A 13,118-nucleotide genomic window follows, 5' to 3' on the forward strand; every position below is an offset into this window, starting at 1 on the left:
CCTTTGAGAACAGAATTCACATAAATTAACTTCTTCATTAAATTCTTTGATTTACTGTAATTTAATACTGTTCTTGTTTTTTATATTTTTTATGTTTTATAAAGAATATTCTATATTCAAATTAATTTTCAATTATACAGTTTCTTCTCTTTGAATAGCATTTAGACTAATTTTTATTTCTGAATGTAATAAACATAAGAACTACCAAGTCTGTCCTTTATTTATGAAGGATGCAATTTAATTGGCTTCTGATACAGACAGACACATAATGAAAAAAATTGAACAGATAAGTTTTTATAAGGTCATTGTTTTCTCAGAATGCAATTAATTCTGTTACAGTGACCTGAAACCTTCCCTGAAGTATGTAACATAATAAAGATGTTGTGTGAGAGAATATATTTTGTTACGATCATATGGCTTCTAATTTTATCAGCTGAGCTACAAAGAGTAAAGAGAAAGCGGATAACCCTTCAAACACTATTTTAATTGAGGATATTTGAAAAAATTGCAGTTAAGCTGGAAGTCAAGCTGTCTTTTTCATGAAATTTTGTATCAGAAACATTTCTGGTGAAGAATTCTCATTTTTTGAGCAAACATCTTAATGCTTTAACCCACCAAAATTAGGAGGGATTTACTAACTGCTGGAGTAGTAAACACTTGAAAGAGCCTTAAGCAGAGAGGTTTATTTGTCTGTTATATGATGTGGCTACCTGTGATAGCAAGGGACTCCTTTAAGTGATATCAGGGGTCCTTTCTGGATATCAGGGACTCATTTATGTGACATCAGGGCCTGCATTTCCAGGCTTAAACATGAAATCTAAACTCAAAAACACAAGAAAAAAACCCTTTCTACACTTGTGAAGACCTGCATTCTGGAGCGAAAGCTAAGAGTGGAAGCTGGGGAAAGAGGAACAGAAAGTGGAAGTGTCATTTGTAGACTGATGCTAATGAGCCTCAACTCGCCTATTTACCCATAGGATTTTCCCCAGGGCTTATGTAGGGCACAGGTTTCAGAGACAGCTGGCCGCTCCTTTCTCTGGCTTTGGGGAAAAGATCTGATGTTTTGTGCCAGAATACATTTCATAGTGCTTGGAAGCTAGACTTAGCTCTTGAGTATTGGTACAAATAAGACACTAGGGACACAATGATACGACAAACATAATTTATTAGGAAACTTTAATGCAACAGGTGAAATTGTGACAAATTATACAAAATTATTTGTTTTGCAATAAATAATTATTAAGACTATACTCCCACAGAATTTGGGCAGAAATCCATTCTGACCTGATAGTCATGAAATGCTGAAAAATTCAGAGCATAAAAGCATATAGTATGCATATGGAAAAACATTGCAATTAACAATTAAACCAGCTGATGCTCTTCATTTGTCGAACAATCTGTTTGGCACGAGGATCAAACTGGAACTGAGTTGTTCCATGGAAGAAGTAGACATAGCCTAGAAATAAAATTTAATCCAATTATATTCCGTAGGTGACTTCCTTCCAGTATTTTGGAAAAAAACCCCCAACATAAACAGTCCATGTATACTTGCTATTTTTCATTTCCATCACATTAAGGTTAATAACAGGTTTTTGAAAAACAAATGCTTCTATCTACAGAAGCCCAAATATCCAAGTAAACCCAGGTTAAAGATACATTTTACTTACCATCTTTCTGGAAAGCAGCATCAACTCTGCCAATTTTTCCAAAGTCAGAGACTATTTTCCTGGGATAACCATGATCCATGGATTTTTTGTTTTCATCATATCTTAACGCAAGAAACATCATTACAATTGGTGAGGAAGAAGACAATATTTTAAAGTCCAAAGCAAATTCATACACGCATGTAACTACACTGTTACAAAGAAGTCTTATAACGATGAGCTAAAGTAGCTTTTTGATTCTTCCTGTTGTGTATAAAGGTTCTCACATCATGAGTGTCTTGAGATTTGAAAATCCTGCCTTTGTTGGTCTGTAACAAGGCTCTCAAGGACCTTGGAAATTCAGCCCATGAGTACATTAATGCATTTCTGTCCTGTCCAGAGCCTTGGCCATCACTTGCACATAAAATGAGTTTCTATTTCGAGGCACTGCATGTCCAGTTCAGTATAAAATCAAAACATAAAGCTTGGGAGTAGAAGATGGTAGCACAGTCCTGAAACATACTTGTACTAGTGTCAACCATGTGCTTCTCAAACAAAATTACTCTCTGAAATTTATCATGAGCTACACTTAAATTATAACTATGACCAACTGTACAATTGGAGAATATTTGTAGTTTGTTCACAGATAATTCAATTACAACACTTATATTATCAGCTCATTTTGTTTGAACTGTGAATGAAGAGTGGACGCTACCACAACATTACACAGAGAAGCAGCACTGTTGTGGAGAAAAAGTGAATAATTTACTAGAAAATCACTCTTTTATTGGGCAGATGTTTCATTCAGTTGCAAGTAATTACATTCCAAAAAAAATCTAATTAATGGCAAAAAAATCCTATAGAAAGTTGACATTTCCTAACAAATGCTTAAAATTTTTAAACTTCCAGAGAATTCTGTTTTTTAAATTGTTTAAATTTCTGGAATGTACCTGATTTAAACATTGTTGCACTTGAATTTTAAAGTAATACATCAATCCTCAGGGACAAGTGAAAATATGCCATCTAGTAAGTGAACATTAAATCTTACCTCCAGTATCTGTCAGCTACAAAGAAATATGTTTTTCCAGTGGTTTCATCACTGTAAGCTGCATTAACTCTTTTAACAGTCTTTGGGAAACCCAAACGATGGATTGGTCTAGGATAGCCAGGTGCAACGTCATATCCCCTGAGAACCCAGTATTTATCCTCTGAAAAATATAAGCACATTTCATTTGGTTTTGCTATTTATAAACAACATTTAACTGTGTTTTAGATGGGTAGCAAACATTGGGTCTTAGTTATCAGTATTATTCCTTTCAGTTTATTACTTTAGAAAATGGTTCTAAATCTTATGGTGGGACTATGTCATGAAGACAGTGGAAATGTCTTTTGGTTTTATGAGTAAAACATCAGAATCATAAGGTGTATGGATAGTACTTTCCCCAGACTTTTTTCAAATGAATATAAAGTATTTGCCTGGGCAACAGCCTGGGGAGGGCTGGAGGTTGAGTTAATCCACTGACATTGGATTGGGATATTACATTCCTGTAATATGCTATTTGATTATAGAGCCATATAATATTTTGAAAACTAGACAAGGTGCACTAAACTATTAAAAAGGGCATATGTCTAATCAAAATGCTTTGGTAATTTTAGATGCAATTAACATATGAATATGTGGTTATATGTTATGTACTGTAATATGTAGATAATGAAGTTATTTGAGATATTTAAAGCATATTTGAGACCTTTAAAGAAATGGACTGATTGTTTTTCCAGTGAATAATGTTCCTCTCACAGTTCCACCAACATTTTTTTGCTGTTTTTTTTCCAAAATATCACAAAATACTAACAAGCATATCCATAATGGTAGGGTACAAATGCCTGTATTTGCCAACTGAATTCAGAAAAAATCCTTCTGCATAAAGTGAAATGCTGTTACTTGAAGAGGAGCAGACCTGAAGAAGGGAAGCTATTTTCACTTTGACTTCTGTAATTGCATAGTTTGCAAAGGAGAAGGGAGTAACTGGTCAGAAAAAGCAGAGAATTTCAGATTCCATTACCTTTAAAAAGTAAAACTTCATCTCTCTCAACATTTTCATAAGCAGCTTGAATTCCTGATGGTAACTTTGGCCAGAACAGTGAGATAAAATTGAGCTCTGTCTCTGTCCTCGCAGGATGTTTGCGCAGCATGTATCTAGTTTGAACAAAATTTATGTGATAAAGCAGTTTAACTCCTATCATAAGTGCAAAATAATTATTATAGCTCCTGGAGTATAACAAGGGGCAGATGGGTACCTTGGTGTGAATATCTCCCTTCACTGAATGTAAAAGAAATATAGAACTGAACTCTTAACTTTAGCATCTCAGTGACATGCTAAAAATCATGCGAAATGAATACGAACTCTTCTGTTTCTCTGTAGGACAAGCAGGCTAAGAGTTCAGTAACCACCCAACAGACATCTTTCTGCACAGCAGTGCTTTCAGTTCTGCCCCTGCTCCTGTATTGAGGAGCAGCAGAGGGACCCACAGACACATTGCTAAGGGATATATGGATGCTCTTACTTTGCTGTCGGTTGAACTGAGTTCAGAGACAAGTCTGTTGCATCAGTGGCCACAGCAGCAGAATAGTTTGAAAACAACCTACAGGCCCTCATCTCCTTCACTGTTCTTGCCACCGTTAATGATTTGAGAACGCTTGCTTATGTAAATACATGGTGATTTTCTAGTGCTGCTCTTTGTACTACATTCCAAAAGGATGGCTTTCCCTCATGGATTACAGATTTTTTTTAAACTACTGAATATTTTAAGGACCATAAAATAAAAATATGCTTATTGTCATTACCTGCCCTTGAAGAATATTATTTCTCCACGTAGGGTAGTAATAGCATCAAACGTCAAATTTGGGTCACAAGCTTGTGGAGTTACAGGCCCTGTTGGCTGCACAGCAGCATTAGACTGTCCTGTAGGAAGAATATTTTATCTTTTAGCATGCAGAAATATAAAGACAGTGTTCAGAAGGTCTGTGAGGATACCAAGAACCTTCTTTACAGAGAATGAGAAGCCATATGGTTTTAAATTAAGGGTCTGTCGCTAAAAGCAGGCTTTTAATGTTGATAAAACCAGCTGTATTCAACTTTTCCAAAATTAGCTTTTTTCAGAACTTGACTTCAGCTAGCTTTCGGGAATTTTCTCTCTTTTGTTACCCATTGTTCAACAACAGTTAAACTTCTGGTTTTGGTGGAATAAGCATACCTTAAATATATTCTTATTACTGTTTACAGCCTCTCAAGTAGAAATATTAAATAAAAATATTTTTTTCTTACCATAGATGGCTTGAATGCCATCAATGTCATCCTGAGGAAGAAGGAATTCATTGGGGTCTGTGTAGGAGTAAGTTGGATACATCAGTGCTCCAGGATCATTTGAATGAGACAGACCCAGTGAATGGCCAAGCTCATGGGCAACAACAATGAACAAATTGTAGCCTGTAGGATAAAAATCATATGAAACAAGGTAAAATCTGCTTCAGTATTCAGCACAGTTGACTAGATAGGAAACACTTACATATCCTCCCAAAATACACTGCAGGTACAAGAGAGGCTGTAAGTAATGCTATCAACATTACAGCTCAAAAATATTGAAGAACAGAAGAGCTGTGTGAGTACTTAAAGAATGTCCAGCCATACTTGTGGTCTCATTTTCCTTTCTCTAGTGCCCTTGTGTCTTAAACACAAACCCTGTTTCTCCTGCTATCACATAAACTGCTCAGATCAAGGATTGTGCCAACGATGAGTGATCCAACAGAAAAAGCGCTGAGATGACAGTTTTGGTGATACTCAAATACCCTAGTTATCACCAAACTTCCAAGTGTTAGGTTAAGAAAAATAAAGGATTTGCCTTGAGATGTTTATCACCAGATCTTCCCAAATACAAGTTTTATTTTTCATCTAAACAAAAAATTAATGCTGACCTAGTTGCCACTATAAACCACTATGTCCTAAAAATCTCTTTTCTGTGAATTGATTCCTACCAATGGCAAAAAAAAAAAAAAAAGCAATTTAAAAGGACAAGTTCTGCCACTTTTGCTCACTTTTTGCCTGTAATGCAGCTCATGAACTAAGCATCACATGAGCTAATATTGTACAAAGTAAAAATATATAAATATATCCAGCTACAAAGTCCTTACCTCTTCCATCTCTTGTCCATGCTTCCTCCTCATCAAGATGCACGTCTCCACCAATACCTTCCCCAGGCTGGAAAGCATGAGCCAGCTGCCCATTGGGGCCATCAAAAGGAGAGTTGTCGCGGTGGTCTAAAATGAAGAGGGAAAAAATCAGTTAGAATATGAAATTATTTATGTGATTGCAGATGGCTATTTAATGCAAATGCATAAAGATATCAAACTTACCTCTATAAGCAAAAGAGATCATTATATCTGCTTCTTTGTCCTCAACCTTTTGGAAGGTCAGTGGTGTCACATCGCTCCAGACACTGAGAGCTTTTCGGATTGCTTCATCTACATCAGCTTGTCTCATCTTTGGGGTGTAATTTAAAATCCTTTAAAGCAAGCCCAACACATTATATATAATTAAGTAAACAGCATTTTATCTGAAAAATAATAACTTGTGTAAAAGTCAGAAAACTTAGATGTATCTTTCATGGATAAAAACTAATAATGTCTTCATTTTAAATGCTGCTTTCTAGAGTGCCTACCTTCTCCCAGAAAACAGTTAGTCACTCTGTGTCTGTATATGACATAATGTACTTACTTCAGACCCCACAAAGTTGGGATGCTAGATTTATGTATTTTTGAATTAGATTAAGAAAGGTTACCTGTATGTCAGATTATTTCTTTTCCATTTGGGATTCCCTGCTGTGAACACGTATCGCCCTATGTCAGGTACACCACATCTGGGTTTTTTCATCATCTCCAAAGTGTCAAGATCAGGTTTCCCGGTCACTTGCAATCCAAAGAATGCCTGCATTTCCTTGAGCTTTGCAGCAAGGGGACTTTCATCCTTATTTCTTAGATGAGGCTGGTGATCCCTCTGAAGATCGTAGAAATTCTGTAGATAATTCTGAACCAGATTTTTTTAAAAAAAGGTCACTTTGACATATCAGTACTGTCTTCAGTCACACTTAAATTTTCTAAGTAATCTCGAACTATTCCTGTATCGACATGCCCTGTGCTTACCAGGAGCAAAACCAGCCTGACTTCTCCAGGGACTGGTGTGAAGAGTTAGATATAGCTTACAGTTTTCATACAGTTTTCTGCATTTCTTGTTTCACTGTTGGAATATGTGAAGACATGTCTTTGAAATCTAATATTTACTATTAATAACTAATTCCACATTATGGTGCCTGATTACTTTAAGGGAAAGGTTTATGAAGAAGCTTGTAACTGGGCTCGTTCAAGGAAACAGATAGTGAAAGAAGAAGAAATGGCAGTGAGAGCCCACACAGCTAGGACTCCCAACAAAGCAGTTGACTACTACTAGATGTCATTTATTTTTAGCTATGAAATACGATTTTAGGATCTTGGGTATTCCCACTAAATTTCAACAATTTTATCTCCGATAAATAGCGTTGTGTCTATGTAACTGTTGCATTTCTCATAGATGTCCTTTTTTTTCCACATTATTCCATAGAAGATCCTTTCAGCAAAACACTGAAATACACACCGGCTTCAGGCAACTTTCCTCCTTTATGTTACTGAGACCAGTCATATCACAAGCTTCAAAGCACATTCTGAAATGTAAATTGTTGCTGACTTTGACTATTTCTGCACAGCCACAGAGCCTTGCTGCCAGAATTCAAGCTTCGGTAGTTTTGTTATTACTTTACCGACAACATCAAAAGAGAAGTTATGCAATATTGAAATGACTTTTGGATAAATAAGTTCCACCTAATTTTCACATGTTTTCTAGACTGACAGGTAAACCTTTTTCTTGAAACCTCTGCAAAATGACACATCCTTAATTTCAAGCCATATTCTGTGAAAAGAATTACAATTGCAGTTATCTCTCTGACTACTTTATGTTTGTTAGAAATATACAGAAAAATATTTACCTCTACAAGCTGTAGGGTTTTTTCTTCATCTTCTGCTTCTGGAGCCACAGGAAAAGCAGAGGTGGCCACACAGAGCAACAGGAGAAGGAAAAAGGTCTTCATGTCTGTCTCAGTTTCACTCTTGAGCTATTGAATATGCTTCTCAGCTCTGTTTATATAGCTAATTTGTAAATCAGTGACAGTCTGACTCATGCTGTATAATATCCTCTGATTAGTAAAAATGATGCATAACAGTTTCATGATCAGGTAGTGACGCAATGTGTTTAACTAATGCTACCATCCTTATTTTGCCTGAGCCCTCTGTTTTGGGCAATTTTGTAGTGTGTTTAATAAATAAGGAAATACTTTTCAAGTAAAACATGGAGCTACATTTCATGGGTGTTTTTTGAATCATGAATTTCAACTATTTATGGCATAAGGTCTTGACAAACATGAGAAAAAATAAGAAACAACATATAACAGTAGCATAACATATTGAATAACATTATGTAATATGTGATACTTAAGTTTTAATATTTTTAAAAATTATGTCATATTCTGTCATAATATATAATAATAAAATATGAAAGACTGTACAAAGCACCGATCTTATCTAGGAATAGTCAGCATCATAACTCCAGGAAGGCTATCATAATCTAACTAAAAGTTCTATCTAAAACAATATTATCATGCTAGAAAAACTGAGTGCTAAAACGATTCAACATTTTTTGACTGATACTAAACAAAAATCAGTCACATTGGTGGAACTGGGGGATTCAGCTGCCTGAGCGTTAGAGCAATTTGAGATGTTCCAGGGAATCCCACCCGACCTCCAGCTGCCCTAGAAGGATGTAGGTCTCCATCGCTCCTGTGTGATGGCAGCCAGCTCCAGGTGGCTGTCTCAAGTAAAGGCAGATGAGTAATGAGGTCGAAATAGCTTTAGGTGTTTCGTTGTGTAGATATCCACAAGTTTTCTAGGTGTCTCAGTTCCCATTTTGGACAATGGATTCTAGAATGATTCAACTGACCACATGACATGGACTTTAAGACAAGAATTGCTCTCTCTACTTCATTGACTGTATTGGCTAGGTCTCTATTAACAATAAGAGAAGTTGAAATACCCAGGACACATGGAAACCTACAGTGTAGACCCCTAATTTGAGGAAAACATTTCTAACTACAAGGACAGCTAAGCACAGGAGTAGATGGCCTGAAGTGGCTGCAGGTTTGCTAACTCTGGAAGCAGTTCAGGTAAAGAGCCTCCTTGGAAATCTTAAAAGGGAAACAGTAAATGTTAGTATGAGAGGGAGAAATGCAAATATGTACCATTATCATTTCTTTCTGATGTATGACCAAGTTTTGCTCTGAAGGAGCTCAGTGCAGGATGAAAATTTTATTTGTGCTTGGAAGTACTTCACTTAGTTTCCCAAATATCAGGGAAAAATAATGTACTTAGTGTATGATTCTACACTACACTGTTGTGTAGTACCCCCAGTTGTATCTAAGTACAGCAGGGAGGACACCATTTCTGGGAAAAGCAAATTACTTTATGCCTTCCAGTGTGGGTCACATGGCCTGGCTAAAGTTAATAAAGGACATTTCAAAAGCAGAAGCAACAGTACGGTGCTGGTATTTAAAATTACTAAGACAATAGTTCTTCAAAAGCTACAGCTTTTGTAGATGTAAAGAGATTCAGCCTCATGGTCATACTCCAAGTAAACTTTGTTGTCGATTATTCTTAATCCATCTTGATTTTCAGACAAGAACAAAAAGAACTGCATGTGTTGGATGCTTCTGCAAAGTCTTTACTACAACTCACATGATCCTGGGATCTGTAAAATGCTGCTCAACTTCTCTAAATCTGTTTCTAAACTAGTGCTATTTCCCTGTAAATATTTATCCTTCATGTGTTTCTATAGGCTGGTTTATATAGTTCCTGATTCAATCCCTCAGTTTCTTTCTTCTTATTTTTTTCCTAAGGAGTAGTTAACTCCTTATTTCTTCTATTCTTTTTTTCTTTTATTTTCCAAAGGTTTCATAGACATGTTTAAACACATGCAGGCAAAGAAGAGATGCAGATTAATCAGGTGAGTCCAGTGTCTGAGATGCAAACTTTAGGAAATCACGTGTTGCAGCTTACACAGGGAGGTTCTGCTGCCTTGCACAGTTTTGGCCAAATTTTAGTGTGACCAAGAGGATACTGAGTCAGGCAGAGGGTGAGAGGGGACATCTGTTTGTTTTCCAGGAAACTAAATAAATTGCTTTCCAAGGCAGCCAGTGGCAGGACTACAAAGTCCTGGACTCCAGCACTAGAGGTAGGAGCTGTTTATGTATTTGAAGAGTCATCTAGTGAAAAACCTTAAACAGCATCAGGGAGAGGAAGTAGAAGCAGTGGCTTCCCTCTGTCTTGGGAATTTCCACAGTGTTGGGCTACAAAGTCATGTCCCGTTTCACCATCTGCATTGGCTTCCTACTGCGTGTCTTTTGGCACATCGCCCTCGAACAACAGAAGGAGAGGTTTCAGTCATTTGCTCTTCCCGTGATGTAGCAGCTAGCACATTTCTACCTCTTCTTTTCAAATACTTCATAGAAGCGTCATCATAGAATGGTTTGGTTTGGAAGGGACCTTTAAAGATCATCGAGTTCCAACCCCCCTGCCATGGGCAGGGACACCTTCCACTAGACCAGGTTGCTCAAAACCTCATCCAGCCTGGCCTTGAACACCTCCAGGGATGGGGCATCCACAGCTTCTCTGGGCAACCTGTTCCCGTGCCTCACCATCCTCACAGGAAAAACTTCCTCCTAATATCTAATCTAAATCTGCCCTCTTTCAGCTTAAAACCATTACCTCTCATCCTATCCCTACACTCCCTGATAAAGAGTCCCTCCCCATCTCTCCTGTAGCCCCCTTTAGGTACTGGAAGGCTGCTATAAGGTCTCTGAGGAGCCTTCTCTTCTCCAGTCTGAACAACCCCAACTCTCTCAGCCTGTCCTCATAGGGGAGGTGCTCCAGCCCTCTGACCATCTTCGTGGCCCTCCTCTGGACTCGCTCCAATAAGTCCATGTCTTTCCTGTGCTGAAGACTCCAGACCTGGATGCAGTACTCCAGGTGGGGTCTCACAAGAGCAGAGGGGCAGAATCACCTCCCTCAACCTGCTGGTCACGCTTCTTTTGATGCAGCCCAGGATATGGTTGGTTTTCTGGGCTGCAAGTGCACACTGCCGGCTCATGTTGAGCCCCCAAGTTCTTCTCCTCAGAGCTGCTCTCAATCCACTCTCCTGCCAGCCTGCATTTGTGATTGGGGTTGCCCCGACCCACATGCAGGACTTTGCACTTGGCCTTGTGAGTTTTACGAGGGCCTTCAGACAAAAAAATCAAAACCCCACAGAAGGAGCCATGAATGTGCCAAAATTAAGCTGAGACCCCTTGGAATACATGAGAATTTTTACTGAAGGCCAACCGGTGTCTACACAGTCCTTCACTTTGAAGGACTGTTGTGTTGCACCTGTATCTGACCTGCACAGTCTGTCCTGGCCTCTCACTAAACCCAATTTCTAGTTATTTTCCTGGGTGAGGGGCCCCGTCCTGTGTGCAGGGTGTGTGGCGGGGTCTCAGTGAAAGCCCCTGGGGTGGAATGAGGAGCTGGAGTCCCCTGTGCCTGGTGGCACTGTGCCTGGGGAGAATGGGGTGCATGCATGTCAACTGGGTACACGTGTACGTGTGCAAGCACTAATGAAGATCTGTCTGGATGAGCCAGTGATGAGGGTAAGAGTTGAGTCTTAAAGCAGCCATAAGCTAGGGCTGGGTACTGGAGAGACCAGGGTTCTGTAGGCTGGCTGCTGGAGGGACTGAGGGCCCAAGCCAGCAGCTGGGGAGGCCATGGGGTCTGGGGTCAGCAGAGACCTGTTTGTGTGTGTGTGCATGAGGCAGCAGGTGACACCAGCACATCCCGGGCCAGCTGCTGGATGGGCAGGGTGTCTGAGCCCAGCTGCTGGGGGATCCATAGTGTCTTTGTGTGTGTGTGTACTTGTGTGCATGTGTGTGTGCATGTGTGTGTGCATGTGTACGTGCCTATAGGGAACACACGCTCAGCCTTGCTGCTGGCTGGGCTTGGGGGCATGGAGCTGCAGCAGCCTCGCCTCTATTAGGGTACAAGATTTGGACAACTCCTAACACATTGTCTGTGCCTGAAGTTTGCCTAAAATCTCCATGTAACTAACAGAGAGAAGTAAACTTTGCCCTTACCTACCCCCAATTTTTCTTCAGAGACAGCTCTTGTCGGGACCGTGAGCATCAGTACCTCACTCAGGTCACACCAAATCGCCCCACCAGCTCTGGGACCTGTCTGCTAAGTCGCTGCTAAACCCAGACTGGGTGCCTGAGGACGAGGGGGCTGACACTGTTGCTAAGAAAAAGCCAGCGTTTTGAAGGGTTTTTCCATGGTACTTCCAGGCACTACAGGTTTTTCTCTCCCTGTATCTGCAGTAATCTTGCTTTATCTGCACACTTCTTTCTGAGCAAAACTGCACCCTTGTTGTTCATGTTGAGGCAAGAGACCTCAAAGCCTCCCCTTTTCTGGGTACTCTACTCACTGTTTCTTGTTCGTTAAGTCTGCACAGGAAAGTAAGCACTGCCAGAGGTCCATCCAGCACATTTTCCAGCATTGACTGCAAAGGATGTTTAGGCAAAAGCATAAGAGGAGACATATTTCCCCAGAAGAGTTTCCCTCTCCCGAACAATTTTCCGTCTCAGTGATTTCCATTTACTTTGTACCTCACTTACTAGGGCTTGCATTTGACTGTTCAGGCCATTTTCCTTTTCCCCAAAGTTTATCTTAATAATATTTAAGATCTTTATTATTAATATTTAAGATCTTTACTAATATTACCTTAATAATATTAATATGATAGTATTTAAGAATGTTCTAATGGCTTTTGTCCTTCTCCCACTAAGGAGAAACTTCCACCCACACCCCTGACTAAATAACGAAAAAATAAATTCACAGTATGAATCATAGTGGGGTTTCCCTAAATCAAAGTTTCTCACTACAGTATTACTGTAGAAAAGGGAACTTTGTTTAGTAGTTTTGTAATTTTAATATTACAAAAATTAAAAGTGGTACTTCATAATTCTAAGAATTGTTTACTGTTGTAATTTGTCACAATGATGTTTGCAATTGCCTTCTCAGTAGCAGGTGGCACTACAAAGTACAATTATCATTGTCGCAGGAAGTAATTTTATGTCCATTCTGTGCTCTTATGCATATCTTAATCTCTTCATGTGTTTCCTATCTATTTTGAAGGAACAAAATAGAAATAAAAATCTTCCTGAAAACCCAGCATGTTATCCTGAAACAGGCTATTTTGCTCGGAGGATGTCACTTTTCATGCAAAGACTGAAGTGTCGAAGATATAAATCATGTAA

The 13,118-nt window shown here is 38.9% G+C and overlaps 1 protein-coding gene across 1 annotated transcript; it reads right to left on the reverse strand.

Moving 5' to 3' along the window:
* Positions 1-1,355: 1,355 nt before the first annotated feature.
* Positions 1,356-7,817, reverse strand: LOC104468559 (interstitial collagenase-like). Its single transcript, XM_010082780.1, has 10 exons — positions 7,716-7,817; positions 6,480-6,724; positions 6,055-6,203; positions 5,833-5,958; positions 4,970-5,131; positions 4,489-4,606; positions 3,707-3,840; positions 2,692-2,851; positions 1,668-1,768; positions 1,356-1,456 (listed from the first exon to the last, which is right to left on the reverse strand). The coding sequence occupies exons 1-10, from the start codon at positions 7,815-7,817 to the stop codon at positions 1,356-1,358; spliced, it is 1,398 nt and encodes a 465-aa protein (XP_010081082.1).
* Between the last annotated feature and the right edge of the window lie 5,301 nt (positions 7,818-13,118).

Source organism: Pterocles gutturalis, unplaced genomic scaffold (genome assembly GCF_000699245.1).
Source record: "Pterocles gutturalis isolate BGI_N339 unplaced genomic scaffold, ASM69924v1 scaffold5761, whole genome shotgun sequence".
NCBI lineage: Eukaryota > Metazoa > Chordata > Aves > Pterocliformes > Pteroclidae > Pterocles > Pterocles gutturalis.